Source organism: Ictidomys tridecemlineatus, chromosome 1 (genome assembly GCF_052094955.1).
Source record: "Ictidomys tridecemlineatus isolate mIctTri1 chromosome 1, mIctTri1.hap1, whole genome shotgun sequence".
Classification (NCBI taxonomy): domain Eukaryota; kingdom Metazoa; phylum Chordata; class Mammalia; order Rodentia; family Sciuridae; genus Ictidomys; species Ictidomys tridecemlineatus.
Window position 1 is genome coordinate 196,945,412 of NC_135477.1, and position 13,388 is coordinate 196,958,799.

A 13,388-nucleotide genomic window follows, 5' to 3' on the forward strand; every position below is an offset into this window, starting at 1 on the left:
TCACTTTACCTTAATAGGAGCTTCATAGCTGTCCTGAACCATTGCAAACAAGGAATCATCTGAGTGTGATTTTTTGATAGATCTTTAAAGCAAAAATGTATAACAAAAATGGTGAATAGTTTTATTTTTAAAATAAACTCTGTTTAATTTAAGGTATAACTTATTAAATGGTGTTTCTTGATTGATTACTTAAAATATGACCTCCAATCAAAAAAATAGCTTGTGTTCACCTCTTTCTGACTCTACTGCTGTGAATCTATAAAATATTCAATATAGATATTAAGGCACTCTTAGTTCCAATTCAGAGCAATATCCAGTACATGAGCAGAAACAGATAATAATTTTTTCTTGCAAATTGCCTGACTTGAAGGCTGAATTTAAAAACCCAATTAATGGCTGACTTTTTTTTTTTCACTTGAACTGAAACAAACCTCTGGAAACACAAGACAAGATAACAAGAGGCACAGTTCTCTCTCGTGAATATCCGGGAGTCAAATACTAAGCAATATTGTTCTTCAGCATGGAAATCACCAATAATAATACACTATTTATTCCCTCTACCCATAAATAATGCACAGAGTTCTCTGGAACTTTAAAAATTATTGAAAGTTAAAAAGTGAATATATGTTATTTAGAATACCTTTGTCAGAAACATTGAAATAAATTATAAAATTGATTTTTCCTGTACAGGTCTCACTTTATTCAGGTCCTCATAAACTAGCAAGCCCTTTAAAACCTTTACAAGCACTCAGACACCCAGGGGAAAAGACTGCCAGAAAAGCAGAGTCTTGGTATTTGTACCTCTGTTTCCCTAGCAATTATGTAAATACCCTCCTTCCTCTGGGAATCCATTTCCCAGTCACTCATCTGCAAAACTCAGTGGCAGTCTCTAAACTTGAAATCTACATCCCTTGAATATTCAGATTTCTGACACAAGGTTAAACTAAATGGAGTCTCAATCATTGGCCTGTCTGAATACCTTTCCAACTACTCAACTGAAGCTTTATAATAACTTTCCCTGCCAATCACTCCTTTGCCCAGCACTACATGTACATTTTAAGGACATCAGCAATTTGGAAAGAAAGTGAAGGTGAATGAAAACCTGTTTTGTGCCACAGATTCATGTATTCTAACAATTTCCACAGTCTGTTTCACTAGTCTCTAATCCATTCTTGCATCGCAGAGATGAAAACAGGCAAAATACAAGCTATTAAGACTTCCTCTAAATTTTGTATTAATATGCCTTTATAGAGAGCTTTTAATATTCTGTGTCCTTCATTCCTGTTTTGTGCTCATCAAACTAATCATAAACCCTAAGATTTTGGTCTCTTTTTTAAAATGCTTATTCCTACCCAACACAGTGTTGTTACTCTGGGTGAATACTTTTATAGCCCTTTCCTTCACTAGTTAAATTTTGATCCTCTACCACTGTGTTCACTTAAAAATTCTAGTCTTGTCCTCTTTAGTTGGGTTCCTATAGTCAATCTTCAATCTATTATTTAAAAAAAAAATCACCTTAAAAATGATAACCAGAAAATGTACTGAGCTCAGAATTAAGAAACTGGAGTTTAAATCTCATTGTTGTCATTGTTTGTACCCAGAAAACTCCCTTTAATATATTTAAGTTCCAGGTACATCCTCAAAACTATCATTTGGCTGGCATGTAGAACACATGCTGAAAGACTAGAAGGTTTCTAAAATTCCTTAAAATTCTGAAATTTCTAAACTTTTGATCTGTCAAAAGAAAAAAAAATATTCAATTGACAAAATAAAGCAGAAACTCAAAAGAGAACAAAACAGAAAATACAAATAGAAATTAAATAAAAGGTTATAGTCATAAAAAAGGAAAAAAACATAAAAGTAAAAGTCTTCATAAAATTGTTAGGGGTAGTAATTGAAGAGAAACTAACTGGAAAATCAGGAGGTAGAGAAATTAGAATGTCCTCTAAGGATTAATATAAGTAATACAACATTGTCTAAATAATGTTATTCATAACTTTCAGTAAAATAATTTCTCTACAACACTTGCCTGATCTTCTTGTTTATTAGAAACCATGAGGCCATAGCTCTGTGAGATTTTCCATAAAAGCTTTTGATACATTAAGAAAAAATCCTGATTACTAGTGGAACTGTCAATATCAGGACAAAATCTTGAACTACAACCTGGCTTATCAGGTAAAATATAAATCAGAATTAACACACAACTGCCTTTGACTTTCTAAATTGATGATACACAATATGAAAGTTAAAATGTGAATATATATGTTATTTAGAATACATTTGTCAGACACATTGAAATAAATTGTAAAATTGATTTTTTCCTGTATAGGTCCCACTTGGTATCAACCTTTACAGTGGAACAACACAATGGAGTAGTCAGCCAGGTAAGACTACAGTCTAAACACAGGCCTGAAACTTATTAATTACACAAATATGGGACAAAAAGTCAACCTCTATGAATAACAGCTCTTTATTCATAATTAACAGATTATAATAGCACAGATACTTTCAAAGTGCTTATAAGATACCTTTAGGAAACAAGTGTTAACTGAATGTGGTGTCTATCCCACACTAGAATACTCAACAAATCCTTCTACCTTAACTCTCCACTTAGTTAATAGACATTTTTTATTTAGAATCTATAAATTCATACCTTCTTAATGAGTCATCTTTAGGACTTTCTTTCACTATTAAATAAAACAGTAAAATATATAATTAATCAAAACAGAAATATAAAATATATAAATTTATGACTCTGATGTTTTGTTATAAAATGTTCCTCCAAACCCATACTCGGAGAAATTTTTAGAATTCATATTAATTGTATTTATGACAGGTAAGTAATGAATGCATTAACAACTCCTATGTTTCCCACTTTGTACTTATCAAATGCAAGGAAGAAACAACAGGAATTATAAAAGTTTGATACTTAAAAGTAAATCATTGGTCCCATAATCAAAATCCTTATTAAAAGTTGTAAAAATGAAAGAAAACCTTATCATTGTCAAATAAAGTAGCATAAATATATAAGTGTCAAACAAGGGGAGACATGATGGTGAATTAGCAGGAAGTGGATTTTCTCACAGCTCCACCATATGGGACTCAGAGAGTGAGAAAACTGCTTCTCTGTGAGGCGGGAGATAAAAGCATGCCACTGATTCTCAATATTGGACAGAGACCTTGAAAACTGGGGAATTTGGGGTATATCAGACAAAGATGAGAAACAGAGCTGGAGCTTAGGATCTGATGTGATTGGGGGAAATCAGTGCATTAGGACAAAAAAAAAAGACTGAAAAGTGATGCAGACAAGGGGCTAGGGTTGTGGCTCAGTGGTAGAGTGTTTGCCTAGCATGCATGAGGCATTGGTTTCAATCCATGTAAAATAAAATAAAGATACTGTGTCTACCTAAAACTAATTATATATATGAAAAGTGCAGCAGACAGTCTTGAAATGCAGAATGTGGGACCACAGGGTGAAGCTATTCTACTCATTAAACTGTGGCAGGAAAGTCACCACCAGTCTGCCTGGAATGTACACAGAGTTGAAGCTGGAGACATATTTAAACATGTGCACTGCAATGGCACCAACTCAGACTGGGAATTTATATCCATGTGTTGGGGCTCAGTCCGATATATAAATCTGGCAGACACCATCCACAAGACATAAACTGAGCCTAGCAAATCAGGAGAATTTCTGGCATGGACAGTATTTCTCCTGGGGGTAACACTAGTCAGAGAGGCCAAAGAGAGCCTGTCCTCCTCTCCTCCCTTGACACAGCTGTGCCCAAGACCAGTGGCAGTTACTTCAAAATCTCAATGAGCAGGAGTGATGGACCTTGGTGCTTGAGGGCAGACCTAAGGAGGTAAGAAAGAACAGTACCCTGAAAAAACAGAACTGGTAAAGGACTGGCATCCCTGTCCCATGAATGTAGCCCTGAGGAGAAGAGTAAAGTAGAGTCCTAGGTGTGCACCGATTTATTTATGCCCAGTAACTCCCCATGAAGTGAAACACCTGGGGCAAAGACAGGACCTCACTGCCTCCCCTGAGAACATATTGTAGAACCTAGCATGATCTATTCCCTGGGGGTGGAGCTGACAGCACCTTTCACAGCTCCCCATACCATCCCATGGAGAATGGAAACTTGAGAAATGGAAAGACACTTTGGAAGAGACAGAAAGCACATACTCTCAGTAACAATCCTTTTTGTTTTTCTTTTTAGTTTTTGTATGTGTAGTGATGGATACATGAAGGACATTCATACACTTGTACATATTTGTTTATGCTTTCTCATTTGTACTATTCTGAAACATAGTTATTTTTCCTTACTCTGTTGTTAAGGGTTAAAGTTTTCAATTAGCCTATTTTGGATTGCGTTTGTGTTCTGTTTCAAACCTTTTATTTCTTTTGTTTCTATTTCTTTTCTCTTACAAACAGTCAAATTCCATTATTCTCACTTTACTCTTTATTTCTTTTACTTGTTTTTCCTTCTTCCTCATAAACAATACATCGTATATCACTTTGCTTCTGCCCTACTCATATCTTGAAACTGCTAATCCTTTTCTATCACCATTGCTTTTTTCTTCATAGTGAACTCTATTTTTAATTTCTCCCAGAACTCTTGGTTTATAAAACTCCACACACCACCACTAATGCTAAAGCAACAATTAATACAATTGAAGCTATAGAAAACACCTATTCTTTTATTTTATGAAAGATATAACTCATGATTACTTACTGTCGTTACTGATATAAGTTGATACATTTCTGTTTATTGTGCCAACTAACTTTGTGTGAAAATAAAAATTAAGTATGCAATTTAGTTCTATTTTTTTTATACACAGTTGGTTGCAATTACTTGGCTCCCCGCCTCCCGAAATCTGTGAGCCACAAGATATCTACAGGATCACTAGAAATGCACAGAATAGAAGTTCTGTTGTTAGAGATCCATTTTGACACATGAATAGACACACAAACAATATGAACAAGCAAGGGAACAAAGCATGCCAAACAAACCAGAATGACTCAAAAGCAGATTCCACAAAAACCACAGTGAAGAAAATATCAGAGAAGGAATTTTGAAAGTTTATATTTCAACTGATCTATGAGATAAAAGATAATGTAAAAAGTAAAATCACAGAGAAGACACAAGGAGTAAAAAATCAATAAGGAAATAGAAGTTCTAAAGAAAAATCAATCAGGAATTTTCAAAATTCAGAAATCTATAAACCAAATTAAAAATGCAATGCAAAGAATCACCAATACTCTAGATGACTTAAAGAACAAATATTCAGGTAATAAAGAAGTAGTGCATAATCTTGAAAATAAAGTTCATCATGGAGAAAAGATGTTACCAGATCATGAACAGAATTGAAAAAAAATATATATGGGATAATAATAAAAGGCCAAATTTAAGATACACTGTGATAGATGAAGGTATTGAATTTCAAAACAAAAAATGAACAATCTTTTCAATGAAATAACTGAAAATTTCCAAAATCTTAAGAATGAAATGAAAAATTAAACACAGGAGGTATATACAACTCCAAATATATAGAATTACAACACTCCCAGCCACAATAGTATGAAAATGCGTAACATACAGAATAAGTATAGAATTTTACTTATAATAGAATTTTAAAACCTGATAGTGAAAAATGATTGGTCATTTTCAGAGACAAACCGATCCAGATCTCAGCTGATTTTTCAAAGACCCTAAAAGCTAGGAGGTCTTGAAATAATATATACTAAGCTCTGAAAGAAAATGGATTCTGCATAGAATACTAAATTATATCAGATTTTAATATGAGATAATAACATCCATAATAAACAAAAGTTAAAAAAATCACAACTGGAAAGCTGGCATTATAAAACACACTCAATAAATATTTTATTAAGAAAAAATAAAATATGCAAATAAAAACATACAGAAACTAAAACTAAAAGAGTAGTTAATCAAAGTAGAATCTATTTCAACTTGATAACTAGAAATGAACCAAAATAACAGGAAGCATAAATCATCTCTCAATAATAACACTGAATGTTAATGGACTCAAGTCATCAACACAAATACACTGGCAGATTGATTTGGAAAAAAAAAGAACCCAACAATAGCCTGTCTCCAAAAGACTCACCTCTTAGACAAATATATACACAGACTAACTGTGAAAGGATGAGAAAAACATATCATTCGCATGAATCTTATAAACAAGGTTATCTATTTTAATATCTGATATAATGGACTTTGGCAAAAGTTCATCAGAACAGATAAAAAATTCCATTTTCATACTGCTTAGTAGAGTAATACAACAGAAAGAAATAATAGTGGTAAATATATATGCTCCAAACTATGAAGCATCTAAGTAATCAAAGAGCTCCTTCTCAATATAGAGAATCAAACAGATCACAACACAATAATATTGGGAACTTTAAGATGTGTCTCTCATCACTAGAAAGATCATACCAACAAGAGTTAAATATAAAATTAAAATTACAATAAATAATTTAGACTTAACAGAAATGCATAGAATATTTTACTCGTCAATGACTGAATACATTTTCTTCTTAGCTGCACAGGGAACATTTTCCAAAATAGACCATATTTTAGTACATAAAGCAACATTTCACAAATACCAAAAATAGAGCTAATACCTTAAACTCTGTCAGACCATAATGGAATAAAACTAGAAATCAACAAGATGAAAATTAAAAAAAAAACTAACACTAGGAGACTAAATTCACTATTGAATAATGAACAGATAGATGAACAAATCAGAGTTTAAATAAAAAATTAAATGTAAATGAGAAGAGTGATACAATATATAAAAACCTTTGGGACACTATGAAGGTAGTTCTAAGAGAAATGTTTATAACATTGAGCCCATACATTAAAAGAATAGAAAGTTACTGAGTAAAATAATCTAACATTATATCTTAAAGACCTAGAGAAAAACACTAAAATAAGCAAAATAAAGGAAAAAATAAAAATCAAAGATGAAATTGATAAAATCAAGATGTAAAAACTGAAAAAGAAGTGAATCAAAAATTTTTTAAATGAACAAAATATATAAAAATTAACCAAGCTATCAGAGAAAAATGAAAAGTACCAAAACCTATGGTGAAAATGGAAATATCAGCACAGAGCATAAATTGAAGCTATTTTTTCAAAATCTATACTCCAATAAGGTAGAAAATCTAAAAGATATCAATAAATTCCAGGAGACATGAGCTACCCAAATTTAACCAGAAGTATATAGAAAATTTAAAGAGATTAATTTCAAATAATGAGAATAAAAAAGTCATCAAGACTCTACCAACAAAAAAAAGCCTAGGGCCAGATGGATGCTCAGCCAATTTCTACCAAACCTTTAAATTCTTTCATGAAATTGAAAAAGAGGGAATTCTTCAAATTCATTAAATGAAGCCTATCTCACACTGATACTAAGTCCAGACAAAGATACATCAAGAAAGGAAAAATTCAGACTAATATCCTTGATGAACATAGGTGCAAAAATCCTCAATAAAATACTGCTAAATCTCATACAAAAATAGATTTTAAAAAATAGTGCACATGACCAAGTGGGTTTCATCCCAGGAATGCAACACTGATTCAACAAATGGAAATCAATAAATGTAATTCATCACACAAATAGATACAGAGATGGGAACACTTGATTATCAAAATAGATGCAGCATCTATTTTTTGCATAAAACCCCATCTTTTCATGCTTTAAACACTAGAAAAAATAGGAACGAAGGAATCATACCTCAACATTGTAAAAGCTATACATGACACACCCAAGGACAACATAATTATGAAGGGAGAACAACGACAGAATTTCTTCTAAAAATTGCAATGAGACAGGAATACCCACTTTCACGACTTCTATTAGTACACAATGCAACTCTTAGCAAATACAAAATGTAGAGATAATACTCTGCAATCTATCAGATCATAAGTGAATAAAACACCAGAAGACCAAATTCACAACTGAATGATAAATAGAGAGCTGAACAAATCAGGTCCTTTTATCTCTTGCCAGAGCAATTTGGCAAAGGAATGTAATTAAAGGGATATGAATAGGAAAGGAAGGGCTAAAACGAGCACTGTTTGAAGAAAACGTGATTCTATATTAAGAAGATCCCCTCAAAAAAAAAAATACTCACTAGAAAGCTTCTAGAACACAAATGAATTCATCAAATTTCAGGATACAAAAGTAACATTCATAAATCAACTTTGTTTCTAAACTCCACTAAAAGATGAAGTAAACGAGAAATTAGGAAAATTATCCTATTCAAAACAGCTTTAAAAAACACTTGGGAAACAATCTAACAAAAAATAGACCTCTACAATGAAAATTACAGAACACTCAAGAAATAAATTGAGGAAGGTTCTAGGAATGGAAAGACTTCCCATGTTCTTGGATAGGCAGAATTAATATCGTCAAAATTACCATACTACCAAAAGTGCTATAAAATTTCAATGCAACTCCCTTCCAGAGCCCAAAGAAATGCTCTCCCACTCAGTAATACCCAAAACAATACCTAGCAAGAAAAATGAAGCAGGAGGTATCACAATATCAGACTTCAAATTACACTACAGAGCTATAAAGACAAAACCAATATGGTATTGGCAACAAAACAGGTAAGACCACCAATGAAACAGAAGACAGAGACAAACCCACATAAATACAATTACCTCATTCTAGACAAAGGCACAAATATCATATACTGGTGCAAAGATAGCCTCTTCTACAAATGGTGCTGAGAAAATTTGAAATCAATATGTAGTAGAATTAAACTGAACCCTAATCCTCCCACCATGCACAAAAACTCAACTCAAAGTGGATCAATTACTTAGGTATTAGACCAGAATCCCTGCACTGGATAGAAGAATACTTAGGCCCAAAACTCCAACATATCAGCTCAGGAACTGACTTATTAATAAAATCTCTAAAGCAAAAGAAGTTGTTGGTGGGCCTGACCTTGGATCTACATGGAGGAATGCTCATCTTTCTCATTGTGCAGCAGGGATGTCCTAACATACAACACTATGTTTTGGAACAGAGTGTTGTCAGAACACTGGCAAGTACCATTTACCTGTTCCTTTGACAAGAAATTACTCCCCAGTTGGTACAAGGCAGTTGCTAGACTCTTGGTGGCAGGACTCCCATAATATTATATGTTGTGTATCCCCTCTGGCCTCTCATGACTGCTATATGTAAATTGGAACATAGCCACTATGAAAGCTAGTTTTGCTGCATAATATAGCAAAAGCAATTATCTGAATCTGTTTTTGGAGGGGTTTCTGTATGCCCTCAAGCTCCCAAGAGTAGATGCTGAAAGGGGAGGCCCCTCAACACAAAGTGAAATCAATTTTAAATAAATGGTGCTCCATCAAATTAAGAAGCTTCTTCACAGCAAAGACAAAAAACCAGAACATGAAAAGCGAGCCAACACAATAGGAAAAAATACCTTTGCCACCTGCACCTCAGAAAATGCATTAACTTCCAGGATAAATAATAATAATAATAATAATAATAATAATAATAATAATAATAGCTTAAAACTAATAATAACACCATCACCCATCTCTACCCATTTAATAAATGAGCAAAGAAATTCAACAGGCACTTCACAGAAGAAATACAGATGGTCAACAAATGTATGGAAAAAAACATCTACAGAAATTAGAGAAAAGCAGTAAACAGATCAGGAACAGAAAGCTTACAAAGACATTCCAGTGTAGGAGACAGCAAATATGCTCATCTCTTACTTCCAGCTACTTTTTCTATCTTATGTGTGGTACAAATAAAACTTTACTTCCCCTAGGGACAAAAGTGTTGAAAGATAACAACCTTCAGAGTTTATACACTCTTATCTATCCATACCACATGGTCATAGGGAAATACAGAAAGAAGCACTACAGAGGTAGCAGCAAGTTGTTATGTAGTAATAGTTGATATTTAAATAGGCTATGAACTCACTCATCTTTCAGAATGAGCCAAACACTGTTTCTCCATATAGAACAAATTCTTTCCCACTTCATTAACACTATAAAACAAAACAACAACAACAAACGAATAAGACATTTACTCTGTGAGAATCTACGGGTAGGGCAGAGGAAAGAGCTAAGTGGTAATGTATTGCATAGAATGAAGGAGCTCTGGCTTCAATCTCAACAGTGAAATAAATAATGATGATGATGCTGACAATGATGGTGATGATGTGAAGGAGGAGGAGTAAAAAAGATTTGTACTATTAAAACTATATAAACTGAGTTTATATTCACCACTCAAAAGGAGTATTTCATTTCATGCATGCTATTCACATTCTAGTCTTATTTCACATGGCAAGGTAGATGTAAAAGACCATTTGATGACAATTTTATAAACTATAACTTTTTTAAAAAATATTTTTTAGTTGTAGTTGGACACAATTTCTTTATTTTATTTATTTTTATGTGGTGCTGAGGATTGAATCCAGTGTTTATCATGTGCTAAGTGAGCATTATACTACTGAGTCACAACCCCAGCCCAAACTATGATTTTTTGAGACTTTTAAATTCCATAACGAAGAGTTTATCTGGTCCCAGGGGAGCGGGATGGTCCATTTAGTACTGTGTTATACAATATGATGTCAATTTTCTCAATCCTCCTCATAAGTGGAAGATGTTTATAGACTTCACACTTCTTCAGCATGCAATCTATATGTCCTCATGTCCTATACTGATGTAAAAAAGTACTGAAAGTGGAAGACAACAGCTTTAAATGTAGCCCACTCACAGAGAATGTGCCTCAATTTCATGATGTTATGGGTTCAATCACTGGCACCACAAAAGCACTGAGATCTATTTTTTTTGAAATATATTTTTCCCATTCCTGTTTAATTGTTACCTGAATGATTCATGGACATTTATACATATTCATAATTCTTTTTCTCATTTGTAGTTTTTTTTTGGTACTGGGGATTGAACTTGGGGATATTCAACAACTGAGCCACATCCCATCCCTGCTTTGTATTTTATTGAGAGAAAGGGTCTCACTGTGTTGATTAGCACCTAGCCATTGCTGAGGCTGGCTTTGAACTCACAATTCTCCTGTCTCAGCCACCCAAGCTGCTGGAATTATAGGTTTGTACCACTGAACCCAGAGATTTCTAGCATTATTGAAGCAACTTATTTTTAATAGATCGATATTTTGACCTACCAATAAAGAAAAGTCCACAACTAGATAAATTCTCTGGCAATTCCTACGAAACCCTTAAAGAAGAACTAACACCAATACTCCTAAAATTATTCCACGAAATAGAAAACGAAATAGAAAAGGATGAAACCAAGGAAGAAAAGAAGTACAAACAGTGCGGGACAGCCTAAATATTCAGGAGGACCTAGAGGCATCAGAAAAATGGTCAAATAAAGAACTCAAAAAATACCTTAGACAGATGGAATAGAACCTTAAAGAGGATATGAGACAGCAAATTCAAACAGTAAAAGAACACATTGAAAATGAATTACATAAAGAGATAAAAGAAGAAATTAAGCATCTTTATCAGGAGATAGAGATTATAAAGAAAATCAAACAATAATTCTAGAAGTGAAGGAAACTATAAACCAAATTAAAAACTCAAATGAGAGTATCACTAACAGAGTGGAGCAAGTAGAAGCCAGAACATCAGATAATGAAGACAAAATATATCGTCTTGAAAAGAGTCTAGCCAACTCAGAAAGGCTGGTAAAAAATCACGAGAAAAACATCCAAGTGATATGGGATAACATAAAAAAACCAAACTTAAGAGTCATCAGGATAGAGGAAGGTATAGAGGTTCAAACCAAGGGAATGAGCAATCTGCTGGATGAAATAATTATAGAAAACTTTCCAGAAATAAAAAAGGAAATGGATATACAAATTGTAGATGCATACAGGACACCGAGCATACAAAATCACAGTACACCAACGCCAAGACACATTGTTATGAAGATATCCAATATACAGAACAAAGAGAAAATATTAAAAGCTAGAAGAGAATGGAATCAGATTACATTCAGGGGTAAAGCAATAAGGTTAACAATAGATTTGTTCATAACAGATGCTGAAAGCGAGAAGATCCTGGAACAACATATTTCAAACACTGAAAGACAATGGATGACAACCAAGAATTTTGTATCCAGCAAAATTAAGCTTCAGGTACGACAACGAAATAAAAATCTTTCATGATAAACAAAAGTTAAAAGAATTTGCAGCCAGAAAACCAGCATTGCAAAGCATCTTGAGCAAAACACTACACAAGGAAGAAATGAAAAACAATAACCAAAACCAACAGTGGGAAGTGCCTCAGTAAAGACAGAGGGCAGGGGAAATCTTATCATGGAGAAACAAACTAAATTTTTTAAAAAAGACAAATAATCAAACATGGCTAGAAGTACAAACCATATATCACTAGTAACTCTAAACGTTAATGGCTTAAACTCTCCAATAAAGCGACATAGGCTGGTAACATGGATTTAAAAAACAAATCCAACAATATGCTGCCTCCAGGAAACACAGCTTATTGGAAAAGACACACACAGGCTGAAGGTGAAAGGTTGGGAAAAAATATACAACGCACACGGTCCTTATAAGCAAGCAGGGGTGGCCATCCTCATATCGAATAAAATTGACTTCAAGATTAAGTTAATCAAAAGGGATAAGGAAGGACATTACATACTGTTAAAAGGAACCATTCGCCACAAGATATAACAATTATCAATATTTATGCACCAAATAATGGTGCTGCGACGTTCATAAAACAAATTCTCCTCAAGTTCAAGAATCAAATAGACCACAAAACAATAATTATGGGTGACTTCAACACACCTCTCTCACCATTGGACAGATCCTTGGGAATCAACCTAACAAAAGAGGTGAAAATACTTGGGAATCAACCTAACAAAAGAGGTGAAAGATTTATACAATGAAAACTACAGAACTCTAAAGAGAGAAATAAAAGAAGATCTTAGAAGATGTAAAAATATACCCTGTTCCTGGATAGGCAGAACTAACATCATCAAAATGGTGATATTACCCAATGTTCTCTATAGGCTTAATGCAATGCCAATCAAAATCCCAATGGCATTTCTTGTACAAATAGATAAAGCAATCATGAAATTCATATGGAAAAATAAAAGACCCAGAATAGCAAAAGCAACTCTAAGCAGGAAGTGTGAATCAGGTGGTATAGCGATACCAGATTTCAGACTATATTACAGAGCAATAATAACAAAAACAGCATGGTACTGGTACCAAAACAGGCCGGTGACCAATGGTACAGAATAGAGGACCCAGAGACTAATCCATAAAGTTACAACTATCTTATATTTGATAAAGGGGATAAAAGCATGCAATGGGGGAAG

General features: G+C 33.5%; 1 protein-coding gene across 1 annotated transcript in view; it reads right to left on the minus strand.

Annotated features, from left to right (window-relative positions):
• LOC144367374 (ankyrin repeat and LEM domain-containing protein 1 homolog) overlaps window positions 1-13,388 on the minus strand; it is a 25,057-nt gene continuing 11,669 nt past the window's right edge. The window contains exons 4-5 of the mRNA XM_078023371.1: window positions 2,654-2,687; window positions 1-82 (exon numbers count right to left, since the gene is read on the minus strand). Of these exons, the coding sequence (XP_077879497.1) occupies window positions 1-82; window positions 2,654-2,687 (116 nt within the window). The remainder of the gene's footprint in view (window positions 83-2,653; window positions 2,688-13,388) is intronic.